This window comes from Bufo gargarizans, chromosome 7 (assembly GCF_014858855.1).
Source record: "Bufo gargarizans isolate SCDJY-AF-19 chromosome 7, ASM1485885v1, whole genome shotgun sequence".
Lineage (NCBI taxonomy): Eukaryota > Metazoa > Chordata > Amphibia > Anura > Bufonidae > Bufo > Bufo gargarizans.
Window position 1 is genome coordinate 200,099,602 of NC_058086.1, and position 15,576 is coordinate 200,115,177.

Consider the following 15,576-nt stretch of genomic DNA (forward strand, 5'->3'; position numbering starts at 1 on the left):
ATGTCTTTGTCAGCCATGTATCATATAAAAGATGGGAATCATTTTACTGTACCTCATAGCACCAAAACTGCAATTACAAATCTGATCTGAGAGGTCTCTGTAAGTGATCACATCAGTGACCAAATACATATCTTGTTAATGTTCTAGGAGAACGCATGTGCCCGCTGTATGTTGAAATCCTGTATTTGCTGCCTCTGGTGTCTAGAAAAGTGCCTCACATATTTAAATCAGGTGAGAACCATATCTGTTACTCTTTAAATGACACATAGTATATTTGTATATCCATCCAGCCTCAGGGTATGTTATCAGATAGGTGGGAGTCCAGCACAACCCTTTTCAGCAGGTAATTGGCAGATGTGCGAGAGTTGGATCCTCACCGATCACATATTGATGACTTATCGCAATATCGCCCCCACCAATCAGCCACAGCCTCCTCGCAGCTTACCAAGCACAGCACTGTTCGTTGGATAGCGGCTGTACTTCAATGGGACAACTCCTTCTTGTTCAAGTGACTAGGAAGGAGACATCCCATTGAAGTAAATAGGATGGCTGATATGTAATTACACCGCTCCAGTTGCGACAGCAACAAGTAAGCAGAGAAGGCAGCGCTCATGTGAGCGCTGTGTTCTCTTCAAACAGCTGATCGGCGCCCTGCTGATCTGTGACTGATGACGTATCCTGAGGCTAGGTCATCAATATAAAAAAAAAAGCGGACATCCCCTTTAAGTGCTCGGAAAACCCTGTTGGGGTTAATCGTTGATCTGTTGAACAAATGATTGACTTATTAAAGTGCTCCCACAAAAAATGTCATTCTTTGACCTGTTAGAAAGGTATGTGATGTAAACTGTAATTAATGTAAATTCTCTTACCAGTGATTGCATTTGTGAGCGTTAACTTCCCGTCTGATCCTCAGCAGTGACCAGCACTCTGACTTTCCAAATAACAACGCATCTTTTTTGTGTTGAGAGGAAGGCAGTTTGTCTCTGTGTTCCTATGGGAGCCTTAAAGGGGTTATCCGGGCTTTTAATATTGATGACCTATCCTCAGGAGAGGTCATCAATATCAGATCGGGGGGGGGGGTCCAACACCCGGAACACCTGCCGATCAGCTGTATGAAGGGAAGTCGCGCGCAGTGTGCACGTGCCTTCTACCGTCTCTCTTTCTGCTTGCTGCTGCTTTGCTATAGACATAGCAGCAGCGAGCAGGAAGAGAGAAGGGAAACTGCACATGCGCACTGCGCGCGCCTTTACTTTATAGAGTTGATAGGTGGGGGTGTCGGGTGTTGAACCCCCACCGATCTGATATTGATGTCCTATCCTGAGGCTCATCAATATTAAAAGCCTGGAGAACCCTTTTAATTTCAGTCTCATAGGAGTGAATAGAGAAGTAACTGACTTCCTGTCCCATTTGGAGATCAGAGTACTAGTCACATGACCACAGCTGAGGATCAGAAGGGAGGGGATAACTCACAAATACAGTCACTGGTAAGATGATTACCTTCACTACAGTTTACATCATGTACCTGTCTAACAGGTCAGAGAAGAAAGATTTTTGTGGGACTGCCTCTTTAATGATGCGTTTGGCTGACCCAGCCAAACGCATTTTATTCCTTTTTATCAATTACAGTAATTCAAACTAGCCATCCTTTTTCGCTTGAAGGATGAACTATCTTTCTGGGAATGTTGTTTCAAAGATGGATGGACTACTAACTATTGGATTCAGTGCTGTATTGTAGAAGAGTTATTTTAATATAGCAAGAAGTATATATCGAGACCATAAGATTACTTCCACAAGATATTTATCAGCGATTATATTTTTATAATACATTGAATTTTGCAGAATGTTCCACAAAACATGATCCACCAAGATTTACATTTCCTTTGGGAACCTTTAAAGACAATACTTCCACTGTATAATAGCGGACACTGTGGGTATTTCCTATACAGATTCCAGGGTAGCTCTCTCTTTGGCAAGATGTACACAGGAATAATTCTGGCCAAAAGCTGATCTTTTTCCAGCTCTTGTTCATAGTTATGTTTTACAATATGCAGTGACACAAATAGCTGGCGGTGCCGTTACAGAACGGCTATCCGGGCTGGGTCATGCAGGGGCCTTTTCCGGTCTATGAAGTCTATTTTAGAAGAGCGTAAGGGCAGGGGTTGTCTTTCTGAGAAAATATATTTATAAATGTAATTCATTGACAGATAAGAGGTCATATTGTTCATCTGCCCTGAGTAGGTACTACTGAGCATGCATCTTCTCTGAGAGAGCCATGTAGGACAAGGCGGCATGTGTATTATTAATCATTTCTCTCCTGTACCTGGAACTGTGCAATCTCTGTAGAAGTCATGTTGTATCACTTTCCTGTATTGCTTTATGTTTAGAATGCATATACAGCCACTGCTATCAACAGCACAAATTTCTGCACTTCCGCAAAAGATGCCCTTGTTATTCTGGTGGAAAATGTACTGAGGGTTGCTGCCATCAACACAGTGGGAGATTTTGTACTCTTCCTTGGGAAGGTAACTATACAGAATGCCTAGTAATAGCATGATTTTCTGTCTACATCATGCTTGTTTTCCAGAAAAAAATTGTGTATGTGTGTGTGTGTGTGTATGTATACATGTATGTGTGTGTGTATATATATATATATATATATATATATATATATATATATAATATATTTTTTTTTTTTTTTTTTATAAAATATATATATTTATAATTATAATGTGTGTGTATATACATATACAGTATAAATATTGCTGGACCACTGAACATTGCATTAAAGGAAATTTACTAACATACATATAAACATGTAAAAATTGCATATTTGCACTAAAATATTAAGATTTTATATTGCATTGTGACCATGTTCACTATACCATAAACCTAATCTATCAGCAGATTTGTTCCTATGACACTGGCTGACCTGTTACATGTGCACTTGGCAGCTGAAGACACCTGTGGGTCCCATGTCCATATGTGCCTGCACTGCTGAGAAAAATGATCTTTTAATATATGCAAATTAGCCTCTAGGAGCACCGGGGGCGTTGTCATTACACCTAGAGACTCTGCTATCTCTGCAGCTGCCGTGCCCTCTGCACTTTGATAGACAGAGCCAGGAAGTGAATACATAATCACGTCTGGTCCTGTCAAAGTGCAGAGGGCACGGCATTTGGCGAAAAAGTTTAACAGCTCCTAGAGGCTCATTTACATATATATATATATATATATATATATATATATATATCATTTTTCTCAGCAATGTGGGCACATATGAACATGGGACCAACACAGATGTCTTCAGCTGCCAAGTGCACATGTAACAGGTCAGCCAGTGTCATAGGTACAAATCTGCTGACAGATGGCCTTTAAATGTGACGTTTACTTGTACAACAGGAGGCTCCGTCTTTCATAGGACCGGTCCTCCACACAGCATATCTAGCATATCATTAAAACTGGAAATAAAGGCTAACCAATGTCTTCTAGTTACAAGTTGATAGTTGCGATCTATTGACAATACCTGTCTTCCATGTTTCACTTCTAATTCACTTGCAGCAAGCTTCCAGCATGTAAAGGGCTATATTCTTTTTCACAAGGTGTATTATGCTTCCTCGGCATTATGCAGTCTAATAATTTACTGCACAGTTTCTTCATGACCTATCCTTTAGGCTTCTGCTGAGGGGAAGAAAAAAAACTGTTACATTTCCACTTGCAATTTTGCAAAGTAGTGTAATGGAGCTGAGCCAGCTGTGTAGTCTCCCCCCCCCCCCCCCCCCTATGAACTGTACTAGGAATGGACAAGCAGTGATAATGGCAGTGAGATTGGATGTGGGGCCCAATATGCAATATAAACTGCCTTCAAATTACCATAATATCCATAAACCGTATGATCAAAATCATCACATCCTCTGTCTACCGTACAATCACTACACAGCCCTAGATACAGCGATTGTATGCCTGTGTTGAAATGCTTTTGGATCCCCACTATGCATGTGTTATGATTTTTACGTTGAACATCTTTGTGCAGGCAAGTTATCATATTACCGGTGTCTGAAATGGCTTTCTATTTGATACACAATATTTTTTTCATTGAGCACAGTCCCCTCCAGCTGAGAACCTCTGAAATCTCCATCAAAGCTTGCTGCCGAGCAGAATCCAAGGACAGATAATTCCATATACTTATCCTGAGTGTGGGCAGTAACCTCCAGATGAGATCGCCCATTCTTCACACTGGCCGCAGCGTTTGTCAATCGTCTCCTAGCACTTGATGATACATAATTCCATTTGCCATAAAATGTCGGTCTAAGACAAGTGCACCTGTCATTTGTGGGATCATACATTCTTTTTAACCTAAAATACTAGCAGGTTATGCTGCAATGCGGTGTGTATTTTTCAGATGGGTGAATATTAAATGAATGCACATTTTTTATTTATATTTAAAGAGGGCCTGTCACCGCTCCTGACATGCCTATTTTAATAGCTACATGCATTCCCCATGTAATAACAATCCTGTTGCATCTATTCTTATGGCTCTATGCTGTGCTGTTCCTTTATTACTCCTGCTAGAAGTTATGAATGAATTGCTAATAGCCTTTAGTAAGGGTACAGAGGGGTGGTAACCAGTTGGGGGCGGGGGGGGCAGCACTGATTGGATAGAGTGAGACTACAGGGACACCCCTAACTTTTAACTCCCCTCTGTGCCCTTACTGTAGACTGCTAGAAATTCATTCATAACTTCTGGTAGAAATAATAAAGGAATGGCACAACATGGAGCCATAAGAATAGATTCACCAGGATTGTTATTACATGGGGAATGCATGAAACTATTTAAACAGACCTGTCAGGAGTGGTGACAGGTCCTCTTTAATGTGAAAATAAGGTAGCAGTTTCTGGCTATACAGACTCATTGGTCATCAATAGAAAAAAAAGGTCAACCCCCTTTAATTACCCTTTGCGTATGTGTAGCAGTAGCATAGTCTGCTGCACTGTACAAAATTTGTAATCCCATCAATATCGCAATCCAATTTGCTTCTCTCTTCCACATGTGAAGATTAGGGATTATTTCACAGGAATATGGTGCCCTGCGATCATCAACGTCCTGAGGGCAACAGCGCTTAGGTCTCATCACTGGGCTCGGCGCATGCCCAGTGAGACTTTTGAGGCTGTTGCCCTCAGGAGGTTGATGATCGCGCAGGCGGAACTGCGCCTGCGCGAGTTTTATGGCCGCAGACAGGAAGGAGGACTGGGCATTTCTATAAGGTAGATTATGACGTGGGGAGGGGGGCGGAACCGTTTGCCGGGCTGTGGGAGGTTATTTGATGATCAGGAGGCGTTCTTGGGCACTGCAGGGGGGCGTCACTGGGAACCGGAGAGTGAAAAAAAACCGCCCCTCTGGTCACCTTGGACCCTAATTAGCATAACATAAAAATCGCTTTTATATAAAAAAAAAATATAAACGAAATAAAGTAAAAAGAAGACTGCTGGAAATATGGTACTTTAGTCAACATAGCGATGGTGACAGCTTAAAATGGTAAAAGCAGGTGACGGATTCCCTTTAAAGAACATCTGGCTGCAATAGCAACTAGAGTTGCACCGGGTATCGAAGTATCGATACCCAATCGATACTTTTAGACGCTGATAGATACAATACGGGGCCTTACTATTTAACAATACTAGGCTGTGCTAATAGCGACTCCTTTAGTTGCTATTGCAGCCAGATGTTCAATGGCCAGTATAATACACTGTAGCACAGAAGTATTTATCAATCAGTGATTAGAAGTTTTGATGTTCAAGTCCTCTAGTGTGATTAAGGGTCCATTCACACTTCTGTATGTGTTTTGCAGATCCGCAAAACACAGACATCGGCAATGCGGACAAGAATAGGACATGTTCTATTTTTTTGCGGAACGGAAATGCGGATCCACAAATGCGGATGCAGACAGCACATTCCGGCGCCATTGAAAATGAATGGGTCCCCACCTGTTCCGCAAAATTTCGGAACGGTTGCGGACCCATTTTGCGGACGTGTGAATGAACCTTTTGAATGAACAGTTTTAGAAAAAAAAAAATTGTGTAAATCACATTAAAAAATAATCTGCACCTTTCATAAAAAAAAAAAGGTGCAAAAATAAAACTTAAAAACAAGCTGTAAAATTATTACATCATTATTCTGCAAAGTGAATGCCTATCCTCAAAAACTAAAATAGAATAAAAAGATCAAAAAGTTGTAGGCAACTCAAAATGGTACCAAGAAAAAGATCAGCTCATCCTGGAAAAACAAGTAGTAACACAGGATATATATTCTAAAATAGGCAAATAAATATACAACACACAAAAACAACTCTATTATCTCAACCCTATCTCCAGTTCCACAATCACTCAACACATAAAAATCTATAATATATATATATATATATATAATTTTTTATTTATTTTTTTCATAACATTTATCATATACATATCACACTCACTAGATAAACTCTTTCACAGTATTCTATCACCAGAAACCAATAGAAAATAAAAAAACATAAAATATATCAACAATACACTCTATTGCACTTAACCCACAGACCAGTGCACTTTACATACACGGACTATCACACTTACCCAACCCTACACACACCATAGTCTATGAATCCATCAGGCAATACACACCAAGAACAAACAAAGAGAATACCAATTTTATCCACAAATTGATCCCTTCACTTTTTACCTTTTTGATTCTACAAGACCAGCAATTAATAGAATAACAAAACACATACACAGCTACATAACACTCCATTGCGCTTAATTCACAAGTCAGTGCACTTTACTCACACGGACCATCACACCTATCCAACCACACATATACCATAGTTCACGATTCTACAAGGCATCACGCAACAAGAATAATTCCAACCCATCATAAATATAATGTGCAATAATATTCAAAATTTAGCAGGCACTCGCTTTTCAACTGGATACATGTTTGTTTATTGATTAAAATAGTTTAAAAGATAAAAATTAATTGATAAATAGTATAGCAGCTCCTCAACTCTATCGCTAAAAATGATAAAACGGCTCCTCAAATACAAATGCTGACTATGACTGTATAGTAGTGCACATATATATTTAAAACAATGCATAAAAACAGTCCCAATGTTGGAGGTGCTAAATTGTAGCAGCTTGGATTCAACAGTTTGAGCCCGTGATTCCAATGATTAAATGGAAAGTCCCCGTAATGTACACGCCATATTATGATAAATGTCACCAGGGTAACAGTTTCACAAACCACAATACAGCCGCTGTCGCCGAATATGTTACTTCATATGCCACAATCAAATTATTGTCGCCAGAACAGTACTTCACCTTTCAATATCAGTGATAATAGGGTAATTCGCATTTCTGGGGAAAATGCCGTTCTGAGGATGTGCCTAGATGCAGCGTCCCGCGTAGTCTGTGGCACTGGCCTTCCCCTTTGCAGAGTTCCCTGTGTTGACGATTCTTCTCCGGTGGTGTTTTCTTGTTTGCTTGTCTCGTGGCTGAAGATCGGCGCTGCGATGTATGTGGTTGTAGTAGTCGGCGTTCCTCGTTGCTAGCGGCATGTATTTCCGGGTATAGTGACTTAGTTGTCCGCGTGACTCAGGGCTCTGATCAGGTGACCCAAAGGCTCCGTATAATGAAGCAAGAGGCAGTTGAGTATTAGATACTGTAGAAATCCTTTACTTTTAATCCTTAGTGATCACTTGGATATGGAGTGGACCCTTTCTTTTCTCAGACGCGTTTCGGGACGCAAAGTCCCTTCATCAGTGACTCACAGATTTTTCTGCGCGAGTGCAAAGCATTTTAATGCTTTTTGCACACTAGAGAAATCTGCATGTTTGGTGTCTGAACCCGGACTTCTTCACAGAAGTTCGGGTTTGGGTTAGGTGTGTTATAGATTTTATTATTTTCCCTTATAACATGGTTATAAGGGAAAATAATAGCATTCTTACATTCTTAATACAGAATGCCTAATAAAATGGGGATGGAGGGGTTAAATAAAAAATAATAATAATTTAACTCGCCTCATCCACTTGTTCGCGCAGCCCGGCTTCTCTTCTGTCGTCTTCTTTGATGCCCAGGAGGAAAAAGGACCTGCGGTGACGTCACTACGCTCATCACATGGTCCATCACATGAACCATCCCCATGCATTATTTTATTTTAACCCCTCCAGCCCTATTTTAGTAAGCATTCTGTATTAAGAATGCTATTATTTTCCCTTATAACCATGTTATAAGGGAAAATAATAATGATCGGGTCCCCATCCCTATCGTCTCCTAGAAACCATGTGTGAAAATCGCTCTGCATCCGCACTTGCTTGCGGATGCTTGCGATTTTCACGCAGCCCCATTCACTTCTATGGGGCCTGCGTTGCGTGAAAAACGCACAATATAGAGCTTTCTGCGATTTTCACGCAACGCGCAAGTGATGCGTGAAAATCACAGCTCATGTGCACAGCCCCATAGAAATGAATGGGTCCGGATTCAGTGCGTGTGCATGCGTTCACCTAACGGATTGCACCCGCGCAGGAATCTCGCCCGTGTGAAAGGGGCCTAACAGGTTGCAGCTGCACAAAGCACCTGTCTCTGCTTTTTTCAATATATGCTGTTTGCAATATATACCTTTTTACTCCCCATTTCTTAATGGCATAGCAGTGAACAGGATAAAGCGTCTAACCTGCATTGCTACAAAACTGACACTGAGTTACCAACTCAGGGGAAGTTTATATACAACTTTGTAACTTTGTATCACATTTTTTACTCCCCCAGTGAATCTGGATTACTAACCATTTCTTTGATGTAATTGCTCCCCCTACTGGACAACAACGATAACTCAGACTTTAGCAGTATCTATTACCTCTGTATCATGTTCTCCTTTTGTTCGACTATTTTGTACTTTGCCTTATCTTAAGTGGACCCACCATACCCTTTTTATATTTTTTCATTTTTTATACTGACTTTACTCATACCAACGTTTTTATATTTATAACATTAATAAATTCGTTTTTTAACAGCAACATTAACAGTGTGATCATTATATGCTACCCCAGATATTTTGAGTGCCACCCACATTTATAGTATACTTTTAGTAACACAGCTGTCTTGAAGAAAATGTTTAAAAAAAGTAATGGTTCTTAGAATACTGACACACATTCTTTTTTTTAAAGAATTTTTATAATAAGAAATTTTATGTGTCTGAATTTGATATTATTGCAATCTTACTGACCAGAGAATATATGGTAGTTAAATTGCTTAATGTCCTAAATATGCAGGCCATTAAGGGGTCATTCCATATTTTTTTACTTGTTTATATAATAGGAAATCATACAATCTAAAAATATAAATGTATTTAAAGTTCTGTATTCATACAGTACCATTCAGATCAGGCATTTGATCCATACCTGCACAGTAGAATCATATAGTCCATGGATCAGTCCAGTGTAATGTATCCATGGCCTAACTGAAACATGGCTTCAGTCGTGTGACCCCTGACAATTAGTAAGCAACTGGGTTATATGACCTACCTGTGCTGTGTCAGCATACAGGACGCATCCATGTAATAACCAAATAAGACTAATGGTGAAATAATGATTATTGTGGTTATTAGCATACTACATTACTGTGTGTATTTGCATGGCTTCCTGTCTCTAGGTGATTTATAAAATGGCTGCCTATTTGTAGGTAATATTATAAAACATGGCTGCCTGTCTGACAGGCACAGATCTACTCCTACACAGATGCTGACATACATGATGATAAGTACTGTATACTGCAAAGAGTAATAGTATTTAATATGATGATCTGCTCCACAGTGCATTAGCTGAAAGATAGCAAGAAAGTTAATTGAATTCCTGGGGTCACATGATGAATGCTATGTTTAGTCTTATTATATTATGGATATAATAAAGGTCTGTGAGCAAAATTTTAAATACATGTATATTTGAAAACTATATCACTTCCCATAAAATCAGAAAACCTCTTTACATGGTTTTCCAAGATTTTATACTAATGACCTATTCTCAGGATATATCATCAGTATCTGATCCCCACCAATCCGCTGTTCAAGAAGGCAGCAGCGCCGCAGCCTTCTCGCACCTTTTTCTAGGCCAAGAGACGACCCCTTCTTGTGTCACGTGGGCCAGGCACTGCTCAGCCCCATAGAAGTTAATGGGGCTGAGCGCGATACCAAGCACAGCCGCTATACAATGTACAGTGCTGTGCTTGGTAAGCTTCAAGAAGGCCACAGCTCTCACAGGAGCACCGCTGCCTTCTCAAAACGGCTGGTGTCAGACCCCCTCCGATGAGATACGGAGGACCTATCCTATCCTGAGAATAGGTCATCAGTGTCAAAATCTAAAAACCCCATTTAAGCTTTATGAGGAGGCGCAAAACACACTACTAGACTACTAATTTTGTCTCATACACCAGTAGCTATGTCTGATCTGTAGATTTGGCTGCCGCCTCCTGAAAAGCCCTTGTGACAAAAGCTCTTTCTGTGATGAACGATGTTGTTGTCTTCCAAGACTGAAACCTCGGAAAGGCATTTTATGTGGTTTTTCTTTCCATGGTGCATGAATCACAAATGATCAGTAAAGCAGTCTACCGTGAACCGACACTTGTCAAATGGTCCACTGTTTCCTTTCTAAGAAGCGGGTTGATAAATGCTATAGCCTCTATAGTAAATCATACACTTGGCCTAGTGCAGGGATGCTCAACCTGTGGCCCTCCAGCTGTTGTAAAACTACAACTCCCACCATGCCCTGCTGTAGGCTGTTCAGGCATGCTGGGAGTTGTAGTTTTGCAACAGCTGGAGGGCCGCAGGTTGAGCATGCCTGCACTAGGCCAAGTGTATATGTATTTCCATATTCCCAGCCTTCTTACCTGTTCACAATTAAGACAGCCGCTGTGAAATACACTAATTGAAGCAAAACCTATCCTTTGTCGCTGGGGATGTCATCTTGTTTGTGCCCTTTGCTGGTGGTGGTAAATGAGCCTTTATGTGTTCTACAGGTCACAAATCCTCCTACTGCGCAGTTTGTTTTATAAGCTAAATAAAGAAAATATGACATTTTGCTGCAGCACAAAATGTTAACATTTCCTCCACCGCTTAGTGTATTGTCAGCCTGGTTCTCAGTTGCCATTAACCAATGTGCTTTCTGACAGCTGTAAAAGATTGTCCACATGCGCGAGTCATTGGAAGCATATTTTCAGAATGTTCAATGAACATTTTAACCTGAAAATATTCTGAAGGATACTGCGCGGTATCCTTCAGAATATTTTCAGTGTTTTATGTTTGGTGCAGCAGTTTTTGTGTGGTTCTGCTGTGATACCGCAGCCGTATTTAGAGGTGTGTGGGTTTAAACGCTATTAAAGCATTCAGTTATACTGTGTAATTAGCATCAAACATTTTAACCTGTCATGTGGCTGATCTGGCTTGTAAATGTACTCTAAAATGGTTTTCCTCTTTGTTTTGGCCGTAGATTTTGATAGTGAGTGCCACTGGCCTGGCAGGAATTTTGCTGCTCAACTACCAGAGAGACTACACAGTATGGGTATTGCCGCTCATTATTGTCTGCCTATTTGCCTTTCTGGTCGCACACTGCTTCCTCTCCATCTATGAAATGGTGGTGGATGTCCTGTTCTTGTGCTTTGCTATTGACACAAAATATAATGATGGGAGTCCAGGAAAAGAATTCTTCATGGACAAGGTTCTAATGGTAAGTTTCTTCTTCTCTGCTGCACAAGGGTGGCATGATGATTATGGTCATTTCATGATATTTTGGACAATTTGTTAGAGTAAGGCTGGTTTCACACGAGCGAGTTCAACGCATTGAACTCGCAGCGTGTATCTGTGAAAGCTCCTGTCCTAACCTCCTTAGTACTGACGAGGTCACCTAGCATTATATTGATTTGTGATGCTATGGAACCCTTAGAGTTCTGGAATGTATTGTATAACACCGACATAATGCTGTCAGTGTTAACCAATACATTCCAGAACTCTAAGGCCCCTTTCACACAAGTGAGTTTTCTGTGCAGGTGCAATGCATGATGTGAACGCATAGCACCCGCACTGAATGCTGACCCATTCATTTCAATGGGTCTGTGAAAAACGCAGCATGCTCTATATTCTGTGTTTTTCATGCATAGAACTGAATGGAGCTTTCACTGATGATTGCTAAGAGATGTTGTTTGTAAACCTTCAGTTTTTTATCACACGCGTGCAAAATGCATCGAAATGCATTGCCCCCGCGTGGAAAAAACCGAACGCAATCACAGACAAAACTGACTTGCTTGCAAAATGGTGTGAGTTTCACTGAACGCATCTGGAGCCAATCGGTATTGTTCGTGTGAAAGGCCTAAGGCCCCTTTCACACGGGCGAGTATTCCGCGCGGGTTGAACGCATTGCACCCGCACTGAATCCTGACCCATCCATTTCTATGGGGCTGTGCATATGAGCTGTGATTTTCACGCATCACTTGTGCGTTGCGTGAAAATCGCAGCATGCTCTATATTCTGCGATTTTCACGCAACGCAGGCCCCATAGAAGTGAATGGGGCCGCTTGAAAATTGCAAGCATCCGCAAGCAAGTGCGGATGCGGTGCAATTTTCACGCATGGTTGCTAGGTGACGATCGGGCTGGGGACCCGATCTGTATTATTTTCCCTTATAACATGGTTATAAGGGAAAATAATAGCATTCTGAATACAGAATGCAAAGTAAAATAGTGATGGAGGGGTTAAAAATAAAAAAAATTAACTCAGAGTCCACTTGATCGCGTAGTTGCGGATCTCTGTCTTCTTCTGTAATGTTGAGCTGCTGGCTAAGGACCTGATGAACCATGTGATTGGACCATAGCGACATCACCAAAGGTCTTTTGCCAGGTCCTGAAGATAGAACAGAGACCGTCAGCTATGGAGCTGGTAAGTAAACATTTTTTTTTTTTAACCCCTCCATCACTATTTTACTTTACATTCTGTATTAAGAATGCTAATATCATCCCTTATAACCATGTTATAAGGGAAAATAATAAAATCTACACAACACCTAACCCAAACCTGAACTTCAGTGATGAAGTCCGGGTTTGGGTCTGGGTACCAAACATGGCGATTTTTCTCACACGGGTGCAAAACGCATTAAAACGCTTTGCACTCGCGCGGAAAAATCGCGCATTTTACCGCAATGCACCCGCATCTTATCGGGCCCTCACACGCCACGCTCGTGTGAAAGAGGCCTAAGGGTTACATAGCATCATGAATCAATATAATGCTATGCAACCCCGTCAGTACAGGAGCTTCCGTAGACACGCGCTGCGAGTTCAATGTGTTGAACTCGCTCGTGTGAAACCAGCCTAACTTTAATTTCCATAAATGAATAGTTTAAGCAAATATAAGAAACTTTGTAATTTGTCTTTTTAGAGAAAGATGACTCTTCACATATCAGGCTACTCTTTGCCTCCCATCTTTTAACTAAAGTTGGGCATACATATTCAATAGCTGTTGTCTGTTTTGCACACGCATTAGTTTAATGACTTAAGTTCCTTATTTTATGGCTGGTGACTTTATTTTTTTATGTATAATTCAGATTTCTTTTTATATCCTTTTGTATGCACATAACTTGTGCTATTTTAGAATACTAAAAAAATAGTAAAAATGCTACCATACTTTTAGCTATCTTTGTCTGGTCATATATTACCCTAAATGAAATTATTTGCATTTGTCATTGTCTACTGTAAATTTTCATTTATTACATGGCCACTTTCATTTAATCAGGTCTTGGCTAGCTTTGCTATAATTCACTTCAGCAACAGTTTTTCAGTGAGCTGTTTGTGTGTGTATACGGCAAGATTACAGACCTGAACGAACAGCATCATAGTGATCTACTTCAACCTGCAGTTGGGCCACTTCACACACCCAAAATACGAATAATGGTGGAACTTATCATGTATTTGAAGTCTGTTTTGCTTGAGTATGCATTAGCTTACCTTATGTGACATTTATCAAATGTCTCATGTTTGATAAATGGGGCCGCAAAAGATGCGGACTGTACTTCCGTCAAGAATAGGTACCGTATTTATCGGCGTATAACACGCACAGGCGTATAACACGCACCTTCATTTTAAGAGGGAAATTTCAGGAAAAAAAGGGTAGCTCAGAACTTTTTTTTATTAATATTAATACCACTTATAAGGTAAATAATGTAAAAGGATGACACTTATGGGGCTCTGTGGATGACACTTATGTCATCCACAGATCCCCATAAGTGTCATCTACAGATCCCCCATCAGATGGATAAGTGTGGAGAGAGGAGGCGGGAACACTCATGGCGGGGCCCGGTGCAGTGACTCTACTCTAATACACCGGGCCCCGCAACTGTTAAACATTCAATCTGACTCTATATCTAATTGTACGGTACTTACTGTAGTACCGGATGTATAACATTAAGACGGCGCAGACCGGCATCTCCCTCGGTCATGCGCCGCCTGTCTCAGCTCCCTCCTGATGCGCTGCCTGCCCCAGCTCCCTCCTCATGCGCCACCTGCCCCAGCTCCCTCCTCATGCGCCGCCTGCCCCAGCTCCCTCCTCATGCGCCGCCTGCCTGCTTATCTCACTTTATGAATGAACAGGCAAGCGGCGCATGACAGAGTGAGCTGGGGCAGGCGCCGCATGACAGAGGGAGCTGGGACAGGTGGCGCATGAGGAGGGAGCTACGCCAGGCGCTGCGCCGTCTTAATGTTATACATTCGGTATGTAAAAACATGGCTTCTTAACATTATATCGGCGTATAACACGCATACATCATTTGCCCCCTATTTTCAGGGGGAAAAAGTGCGTGTTATACGCCGATAAATACGGTATTTCTATCATAGGGCCAGCCGCAATTTGCAGACCGCAAAACGCATACGGTCTTCTGAATGAGCCCTTAGCCAGTTACCAGGAAGTCTGCCCATTGACAGTTGGCACGGTTAAGGCTAGTTAGACCCAGCCGCAACCACTTTGCACCAGAATCCCAGTGATCATGTGACATTTCAGATAATGGGAGCGGTGCTTCCTCTATTCTTTACACAGCGCTCACTGAGCACTAGAGAAGACTGAAGCAGTGAAAACTTTTTCTGTCTTTTGTCTCAGGTTCCCCTCTGTCTCTGCAAGCAGGGGACCTGACATTCAGCTGCCTAGTCAGAAAGCAGCCTTTAGAGACCTGGATCATCTGTGATCGGTCCTTAACTGGTTAACTGGCAAGTGGGCCTAAACTAGTTAAACTGGCTCTGATCAAATACATTGAGGAAAAATGAAGAATTTCATTAAAAAAATAGTTGGACAGTGTTTTAAAGGAATCTATCACCACCATTCTGGACTATTATTTGTAGCAATACATGAGTAGTACTGCAGATAAGGTGTCCCTCCTTCTGAAGAATATGTGCCCCAAATTCCTGAGTTTGATGCCAGATTGATTGTTGTTTGGGCTTCAGAGAAATAGATTTTTTTCAAAATCTTTTTCTTTGAAGATTTCATAAATTTGACGCCAAGCAGTTTGTTTCCCAAAACCCTAGTTCC

At 41.2% G+C, this 15,576-nt stretch overlaps 1 protein-coding gene across 1 annotated transcript in view; it reads left to right on the forward strand.

Moving 5' to 3' along the window:
• The window catches only part of LOC122943808 (choline transporter-like protein 1), a 119,845-nt gene that overhangs the window by 93,416 nt on the left and 10,853 nt on the right, over positions 1–15,576 (forward strand). The window contains exons 12-14 of the mRNA XM_044301854.1: positions 148–231; positions 2,385–2,522; positions 11,505–11,741. Coding sequence (XP_044157789.1) covers positions 148–231; positions 2,385–2,522; positions 11,505–11,741 — 459 coding nt within the window. The remainder of the gene's footprint in view (positions 1–147; positions 232–2,384; positions 2,523–11,504; positions 11,742–15,576) is intronic.